General features: G+C 45.5%; 2 protein-coding genes across 2 annotated transcripts; one reads left to right on the top strand and one right to left on the bottom strand.

Annotated features, from left to right (window-relative positions):
* The first annotated feature begins 220 nt into the window (after positions 1 to 220).
* On the top strand, positions 221 to 4,081 carry LOC109398913 (integrator complex subunit 8). Its single transcript, XM_029868397.2, has 5 exons — positions 221 to 436; positions 506 to 1,915; positions 2,124 to 2,991; positions 3,049 to 3,511; positions 3,883 to 4,081. The coding sequence occupies exons 1-5, from the start codon at positions 325 to 327 to the stop codon at positions 4,000 to 4,002; spliced, it is 2,973 nt and encodes a 990-aa protein (XP_029724257.2). The 5' UTR covers positions 221 to 324; the 3' UTR covers positions 4,003 to 4,081.
* LOC109398914 (flap endonuclease 1) lies at positions 4,045 to 5,584 on the bottom strand. Its single transcript, XM_019671368.3, has 3 exons — positions 5,429 to 5,584; positions 5,246 to 5,350; positions 4,045 to 5,182 (listed from the first exon to the last, which is right to left on the bottom strand). The coding sequence occupies exons 2-3, from the start codon at positions 5,325 to 5,327 to the stop codon at positions 4,122 to 4,124; spliced, it is 1,143 nt and encodes a 380-aa protein (XP_019526913.2). The 5' UTR covers positions 5,328 to 5,350; positions 5,429 to 5,584; the 3' UTR covers positions 4,045 to 4,121.
* Positions 5,585 to 9,522: the final 3,938 nt, after the last annotated feature.

Here is a 9,522-nt window from a genome sequence, read left to right as displayed (position 1 = left end):
TACTAAAATTCAGCTCATTACTACAAATCTAGTACTACACCGAACGTGCACACCGCTAAAAAAGCCAATTGAACATCTTACCATACAAAAATTCAGCTCACTACTTTCAATCTAGTACTTCACTGATTGCCTCTATTTTCGACTGATTCACCTCGGTTTTACTCATTTTTGATTAAATCTGAACAAGAGTGTAATGTCAAATTCATGTTTATTTTGATGTTTGATGAAACGAACGGTGGTCGTCTCGTCGTCTCCAAAACGGAACGCTTGTTGGAATAATTTTTCAATATTCCGTCGAATAAAAAGTGCAACTCAACTGATAAAATGGATATCTTACGTCCAAAAACGGTTCCCCTTTCGGAAGAAACAATTCTATGGTTTGAATTTCTTCTGAAGCCGAATTTGCTGACCAAACATTTGACCAAGCCTTTACCAGGTATGTACCTATCTATTTTGTTTCTGCCTTTTCCGGATGATTTACTGTGAATGTCTGAAATAATTTCAGACCCATCGCCGACGGATCTCATCACTCAGTTTCTCTCGATTGCACCGGAGAACCAAAATCAAAACGAGCTCAACTCCCCGGAAGCAGACAGTATGAACAAGAACGAGGGGCTGAAGTATAGTAAGAAGCAGTTGGCACTGAAAATTTTGGCTCTTAAAGTGGCCGCCTTCCTGCGCTGGGATTTGGACGTGCTAGAGAAGAATCTCCCGCTGCAAAAACAGGTGCAGCTTCTGAGTGATTTGTGCAGTGTTACGGCTGGCAAGGCGGTTAATCTCCCGCTTTCGTTGGTGCATGAATGTCCCATCATCGGTCCGGAAGGTTCCAAGCATTCGCTCAACTTTGCCCTCACTTTGTACCATCGCTGGGTGTTGCGAGCTCAAGTCATCCGGGGATCCGCAGCAAAGTCCATGAAACCATTCAATGTGGTCACGGGGGTGCAAGATACGACCCCTTACACGATGCGAGACGATTCATTCATCAATTCGTTGGAGCCCTTCACCAACATTAGCATCGACTTCCTGAATCAGGTCATTGCGGATCCGGAGCCGTTCAGAATTCTTACGTACGATTCATTTGTGGCGCTGGATGCTCACGTGGATAATGTTCAGCAGCGTTTCGATATGGCTATAACAATTTCCAAAGCGGAATTAAAAGCCCAAATTCATTACGATTTATGCCTCCTGTACTTGTATGTACAAAAGTACGAGCTGGCCAAGCAAAACATTCTCCTAAGTAAGGAAAATTTTGAACAGCTGAAAATGGAATACAGCAAGAAGCCTTTGCAGTCGTTCCTATATTGCAGCGTGGACGAGGAGCAACTTCAAGGATACATGCTGGCATGTGGGGTCACTGGAGAGCCCATCGGTTTACTGCAACGATTGAACGAATCAGTGGTCAACCACTATTCGGACATTGTTGCCATTCTCAAGGAGGACAACGTCGCGCGGGAGATTCCAATGACACAGCGGAAAATCCTCGAATTGAACGTGGAAGGTTTCGTTTCGATGGGAAGTCCCGAATCGCACACCAGCGACCAAAAAGAGTTGGAGCTAGCTGTGGTGGCATTGAACGCGATCCGCTACGTTTTAGATGGGGATGATCTACTTGGATCGAACATTGCTCTGCAAAAGTACAAGCACCAACAATTGAAGCTTCTGGAGCTTATGTTGCAGTACGGGGACGAACAGTACGAGGAGTTCAGCCTCTCGGACCGAGAATTGCTGAAGAAGTACTTTATTCAGACGATTAGCCTGATGAACAATGCCAATGGCATAGAACCAGTGTTGAGAACATATCAGAAATTGGTTTCCTATCAGGAATATGAAGATTTGAAGAAGCAAAAAATGAAGGAAGATGTCCAGTTCACTGGTATCGCAGTGCAGGCAGATTGGATGGTTTGCGAATCCAAAAGTAAGTACCGTATGGGCTCATTCACAAATTCCGTAAGGGCCTGTCCATTTTCAAATTCATATCTTATGAATAACTGAGTTTTGATTTAAGCTTAACACTACGAACATTTACTCTATTTGGCTTTTATCCAATTTACTCTAAAGATAATACCTATAAAGTTTGTTGACAAATATGGTGGAGTTCAAAGCATTTTTTTCTCTCATTTCAGTGCTGCGACTCGACGTTGGCACCTACGAACGCCAGCTCATAACCTGCACCCATGCCAGCGGTGTGCGGAAAATGTTGGTCAAACTGGCGGGGACCAACCCTACAAAACCGCTTTGGAGTATCAATCCGAGCTGGTCGATTCCCCTATCCATGAAACAGTTGTTAGTATCTTTGCAGCGAGGGTTTCTTCAGGACTTCGCCTACATTCTGGTGGGGAAATCGCGCGAACTTGCAGCGAAAAAGGACTATTCGGCTGCCATTGCACTACTCACGTGTCTCAAAAGTGAAACCACCCGACCGGAGTTGGCCAACAATCCGGTGGTTTTGAAGCTGGGAAAAATGGCTGCATGGGAAGGGCTTTTGATTCAAATACAGCAGGTGTTGGACGAGTGGCCTAAGAAGCCTACCGATCAGGCACAATTCATCCGGAACTGCAAGCAGTGTCTTAATGCTAGCACCAGTAACGATGTGGCCCCTCGAGCGAAAATTCTTGAACATTGTGCCGCAATCCTGTTGAACTTGAACGATTGGAACAGTCTTCTGACTCCGGACAAACGCTATCCAGCCTTGGAACTGAGTGCTGCCATAGCTCAGGCCTATTTGGATATCGAAAAGTTCAAAGGCACGAAGAAGACCAACCGCGAAGCATGGGACTTGATACTGCAAATGTTAATCAACCAACAGGGATCTCGGCGACATACGTCCGACAACAGTATTATGTTGCAGCAATTCTTCTGCAAATTGAGAGATCCGGTGGTAATTTCCATTGTTCTATCGTTGTTGGCTAAGCTGCATAATATTTTAAAGGACGAAACTAACCTAGACCTTAACGCCGAGTACATGTTTCTCTGGCCGACGAATGTGAACAAGTAAGTTGTGATGTTTTTCTCGTTTTAAACGACCTAATCAAATATTTTTATTTTCAGTCCGGCAATCTACAACCTCAAAGTTCTGGACGAAACTCTTAACAATCTGTTGCAACAATCGCTTAAATACTACCCAAACAATATTCCTTGGATCAAATTGAAGGGCGATTTCGAGTTTGCCAATGGAAATTTTGAAGTGGCAATGCGTTACTATGTCACAGCACTGGTGTCCGGCTCGGAGTTCTGTACGATTCATCTGCAGCGTCCGCTTATAGATGACTTCATTATCCGGAGGATGATCAAGTGCAGCTCCAATCTGGGTTGTTTCATGCAGGCGGCTGTCCTGTGCCAGTTTTTGGACGAAACCGATTACGGGCTGGCGTTCAAAAGCGTTAGCGAGAAAACATCCAGCTTTTCCGACGCCATGGACTCGTACTACAGCTGCATTTGGGATCCCACTTTGTTGGAATTCATCGTCAATTGGCATTTCAAGAAGGGCGAACACAAGCGGAGGCTTCAAGCGGTAAGTTGAGTACACTTCAACCTCGTTTTACGTCCATCGTCGGCTGATCGAGAAAAAATCCTACCAACAAGGTAATAAGCAAACCTAACATTTCTATAATTTTCTACAATTCTGTCCGTAAAGATTTTTGAAACATCTTAATATAAATCTCAATATAAAAATGTTAAGTTTGTTCATTGTCTTGTCTTGGTGTTAGAATTTTTTTTATCGTTCAGCCAATAGTGGACGTAAAAAAAGGACGAGGTGTACTCAGAACTGCGATATCTCCACTGACGAGTTATCGCTGCGTAAAATACGCAATTTAATTCCTCTTGAGGACCACTTAGCCTGTTATATATATTCAACACGATAAGCAACGACTCCTCTTTCAGATCACATACTTGGGTCAGCTTGAACTCAACGCCAACAACAACGAGGAAATAAAGCGAGAGGCAGCCGCGATACGGAAGACTCGTTTTCTTCGATCACTGGCCAGGCAATATATGCTGTAATCAAGGTAGGTTTAAATTAAACAAGACTTACACAAAAAAAACTACATTAGTATATGTTTATTGATGTAAAATGACAAAACTGTGCAATTAACTTAACGAGAAAAGAAACATCCAGATCTTTATTTCGGCTTACGACCCGGCTTGCCTCCGGTTGTCTTCGCTTTCTTCGACGCCGGCGTTTTCTTGTCGTCGATTTTCCGCTTGGGATTCGGCGTAGACGGAAGCACCTTGAAGAACGAGTCCAGTCTTCCCTGGGTTGCGGTCGATTTGGTTTTCAAAATCTTTTTGGCACCAGCTCGGATGCGGTCTTCGTTGAACTGACGATCGCCGCAAAGGAACTTGACCAGTCCTTCCTCGTCCGGTTCGCCCCACTTGAGTTCCACCTCTTCAGGGTTGGCAACTTCCGGTTCCTTGAAAAGCCCGCGAGCTTGCTGGTAGTTCCAATTTTCCGGTACGATGTACTTTTTGGTATCGAGGTTTTCGAGAATTTTCTCAATCGACCGATGCTTATTGATAAGTTCAACGGCCTTTTTTGGGCCGATTCCGCGAATGCTATCGCAATAATCGCATCCCAGCAGAATGCAAAGGTCGATGAATTCGTCACGAGTCAGCTCCAGCCCCTGGAGGATTTTGTCATAGTTAAACTTCTGTACGGGCATCTTCCGAGCTTCGCTGAATGTTAAATGTCGCAGCAAAATGTTAGATCCGAAAGTCAAAGCATCCATATCCTCCGTGGCTGTGGCATAAACCTTTCCTCCCTTCACTAGGGCGGCACACTGGGCTTCAGCTTCACAAGGAGCATCTACATAAGGAACCCCCATCAGCTTCAACAGCTCTTTAGCTTCATTTGAATGCTGCTTCGTAACCTTCACCAAACGACGATTGAATTTATCGATGTCTTCGGTAACGCCTGCTTCCGTGGCTTTGTCCAAAGCCTTTTGAGCCTCTTCGCGTTTTTCGGCACGCTTGCTCAATTCACCAGATTTTAGATCTGGAGGCTTACCGTCAAACACATACACCGGCTTGATTCCGTTTTCCAGCAAACGAATCGTACGGTAAAACGTTCCCATCAGATGCGAGGTAGTTTCCCCATCGACGGATGTCAGCTGAGCACCTTCGGCGCGGACTGCAATCAAAAACTGGTACAAACACATAGACGCATCGATGGCAACTTTTCGTCCTGGAAGATTCGTTTGATTTACATTAGTTGAAATCTTAGTTTGAATAACGGTGGAGAACTTACCAAAAAAGTTCTTGATTTCTCCCTCTTTTACAGCGAATGGAGCCAGATCGGCTATCAACTGGGAGAGTCCTTTAATTCCCATGGCAGTGTTTATGGGTTTTTAAACTAAAAAAATGTTTTGTACAAGAGTTTGAGAATGTTAAAATGATAAAATACCTATTGAATATTTAAATAAATACTTACCAGACACGAAATTACAAGGAAATTTATTGCAAACAAGTGTGGATAGCGAACAAGCCAACTGGGCCGACAGCAGCGCAAATTTACCGCCAAAACAAAACACCGAATGACAGCAGTCGCGGAGGGGTGAATCGAAAGTTACGTCTCGTATCTTTTTTTATCTTCCCAGCATAGGGTGGGCCAAAGTGACGAAAAACGTGAAAAACAAAACAAACTCCCACCCTAATAAACCAACACCATACACGGACCGTAATGTAGACGATTCAACAATACCGCATACTGTTCGAATTGTATCCCGAATGGTGGTTAAGCACTTTTTATTGTTATCGTTTATGCGGGCAGTGTTGCTCAGTGCGGTGATTCCTATGTAAACCGTGTAAACACGTCATTCCATTGGATTGAACATGTTTGAGAAGCTTGCAAGTCAGCTGTTCATCTCAATTGAACAGTCTAAACCAGGCATAACTGTCGCAAACCACTGCTAACTGAGCAGCAGTTTGACCCTGGTTAGACGCGGTTAACGACGGTTAGCAATGGATAAATACGGATTTTTCCAGTTAGCAAAGGAAGTGTCATTCCCCCTAGCCTACAGGATCGTGATGGCCAGGACAAGAGGTGTAATGGCTCCTACAGAGCAATCTCCAGAGATGTTGGAGGGGATCATCGAGGTGCTTTTTCTGTGTCATTATCCTACTCCTGGGCCTCCTTTCGTAGGACAGCCGGGGACTGGGGCTGGCGATGATGAGAGGGTCACCGATGTGGAACTTGCGTGGATAGCAAAGTCCCTTAGCGTAGGTAAGACCCCACGTCCGGACGGAGTTCCGAACCTGGCCTTTACAGTAGCTATTGCAGAGGCTACCGAGATGTTCAGGTCTTTTAATGCCTGGAAATGCCTGGACGAGGGAGTTTTCCCAGAAGTTTGGAAAAGGCAGAGCCTGGTTCAATTGCCGAAGGCGGGGAAACCACCCGGAGACCCGTCAGCATATAGACCACACGGCGGGGAAGGTACTCATCCCCAATAGAATATTGAGGCACACCAAGGGTGTAAATGGTCTCTCGAGTAGCCAGTACGGCTTCCGGAAGGGGAGGTGACCGTAGATGCTACTCAAGTAACCACGAAGCCGTATATAGGTGCATCAATTTTGTTATATATTGATATTTAAAATTGGTCCCCAGCTTGTCCCTCTGTCTCTAAAACGGTTTTGTTGAAGAATGTCGTCGATCGATGGTTCAAATGGGGATCAAGTTGGTCGGAGGTCGCATCAGTCAATTTTCCGGGGCAGGTGCGATTTCCGAAGTAAAATCTGTCTAAAACCATGGCGACGTCGGGGAGCCAGTGTACCGAAACGAAATCGTCGGGTTGCGTGCAACCGTCGCGAAACAAGCAGTGTGTTGAGAGACGTTCCTACGATTCTATTCCACCGTCGTGCAGTGAAAATCACCATCCCGTAATCGAGAAGCAAACAAACGCGTCAATACAGTCAATTAGTGAAAACCAAAACACAGTGTCAGATCTTCTTCATCCAGCACAACGGACCAGTTTCCAACTGCCTCAGCGGGACCAATCAGTACCACGACCACCTCCGGGATATGAGAGGTTTACGGCTAAGCCAGCAGTTGCACCCCAACAACTGTGGGCGACGCAGGATTATCAGCGACCTGAATCACGACCTTCAAATACCTGTGGACCTCAGGAAGGTTTTTCATCAAATCTATCAGCATTGCCGTTACCATCTATAGAGGTTGGTAACCCTTTCGGGTCGGTAAATAGACGAACTGGACCCACAGCCGAGCTATTAGCTGCTCGCCAAGTCATTCCAGGAGATCCACAGGATTGGCCTCTATTCTTCAGCTCTTTCAACAACTCGACCGAAGCATGCGGATTCAACGACGCCGAGAACCTGGCAAGGCTGCAGAAGTGTCTTCGAGAGCACGCCCTGGAGAGTTTTCGGAGCCGTCTACTGATTCCCGAGTCCGTGCCATATGTGATGTCTATGCTGGAACGTCTCTTCGGTAGGCCAGAGGTCATAATCCATTCCTTGTTGAAACGAATGCGAGAAATCAAGTTTGGGAGGGGAGTGGGTAATTAAGTAGAGCACATGATTCTCGCAGATCAGCGGCAGCATATAAGCAACCCGATGCTGTTGCAGGAAATGGTAGACAGACTTCCCCCGGGCCTAAAATTACAATGGGCGTCTCACAGGCGGAGTTACCAAACTGTAGACTTGTCAGTATTCAATGACTTCATGACGGAGTTGGTTACGATGGCAAGTGACGTCACAGTAAACGTGGATCCAATTCAGCAAAGTGCAGGAAGATGGGAAAACCGAAACGGGAAAAGCCATCGAAGGAAAAACTATTTGTCCATCAACAATCCCCGAAGCCTTCCGGAATAAGTGCACATAGCTCGGCCCATAAGAAGGAATTACCCATCTTGGTCGCTAAACCGTGCACGAACTGCGGCATAGCAGTGTCCAGAGTTTAAAAAATTGAATTTGGACGAACGCTGGAAGATTATGCGTCAAAAGGGGCTTTGCCGAATCTGCCTAACTCCTCATCGAACATGGCTGTGTCGCTCCAAACAGGAGTGTGGAGATGATGACTGTCGCATGCGCCATCACCCATTGCTGCACACCGGGAAATGTGAGTCTAGTTCAGCTGCTTCCAGCATCAGAAGTGTTTCTCATCAGCATCACCACTTATCAACGTCTTTCGCTTTGCTACGATACCTTCCCGTCACGTTGCATGGGAACGGCAAGAGCGTAGAGCTGTACGCGTTTCTAGACGATGGTTCTTCGTCAACCATGCTTGAGGCCGAGGTAGCCAACCTGCTTGGTGTAGAAGGACCTAACGAGCCACTTTCTCTGGGATGGACGGGCGATGTAACAAGGATCGAGAACGATTCACAGCGTATCGAAATTACAATTTCCGGTACGAACGAAGACAGGCGTTTACCGTTAAAAGCGAAGACGGTTAGACCATCAAAGCTACCAAGTCAAACCATAGATTACGAAGAGCTCTGCGAGACCTATTCTCACTTTAAAAAGCTTTCATATTAATCAGCTATTTCGATGTGTCCCCTCGGTTAATCATCAGTGGCTGGTGCGTTCATGGGACACATACTGCTGGCATGAGATTTGTGGAGTACGTGAACTTTCATGTGGAGTTGGTGGAAAACGAACCAGTCATGTACGACCTGTTCAGACAGTTTTTGTCAATCGAAGAAGCAACCATCAGTCGGGCTCCACAATCAGAAGAAGATACGCGGGCTTTGAAAATACTTGAGGAGACCACCAGACGAGTAGACGGAAGATTTGAAGCTGGGCTGCTATGGCGATATGAAGAACCGTGTCTGCCGAATAGTTTCCCCCAGACGTTCAAGTTTGACTCAGTAGCTTGTGTAAAAAACATGGCCGCCACAAATCGCCAAGTGGCAATCAGCGAACAGATGGCGTTAGCGACGTTAATATTCAATCGCTGCCTCACATGTGCGTTGCATCAACAACTGTCACCACGGTCGTCTTCCAGCCGGATGGCGGGAAAAGACCGCACGTGTTGCACGCTAATAATGTTTCCACATAATTTGTGCAGAGTAAATGACTTTTATTTAATGTCTAAAATCTTTTGCACAAATTAGCACAGGACTCTTGTAAAATATTTTACACATTATTACTTTTATTTTACATACATTTGCTTGAATAAAACTGCATTTGGATGAACTTCACTTGCATTGGGAAATCTTTGTGAATGGTCCACTGCACGAATTTATTCTGGCCTGCTTACTCTTACACGAAATTTGACGTTTGAGAGGTGCCGACACCGCTCAAACGTCAAATTTCGTGTGAGAGTAAGCAGGCCAGAATAAATTCGTGCAGTGGACCATGTGACTCACATGTAGGAATGATTTTGACAGTGTTTGTTTTGATTTTATTTTTCGGTGGGTGGTGAATTGGGTGGTAAGTAAACAGCTGGAAGCACGTGGTTTCTCAAACTGTCAACTGCACGCGACTGCACTGTGGCAATCGGTTGCCTAGGTGTCGCTAGTGAAAATTTACATAGAAAATTTGAATAAATTTGTTCGAGCTAGAACGTCTGTC

Source organism: Aedes albopictus, chromosome 3 (assembly GCF_035046485.1).
Source record: "Aedes albopictus strain Foshan chromosome 3, AalbF5, whole genome shotgun sequence".
Lineage (NCBI taxonomy): Eukaryota > Metazoa > Arthropoda > Insecta > Diptera > Culicidae > Aedes > Aedes albopictus.
Note: the sequence above shows the minus strand (reverse complement) of the source record. Positions and strands in the feature narration are given on the sequence as shown.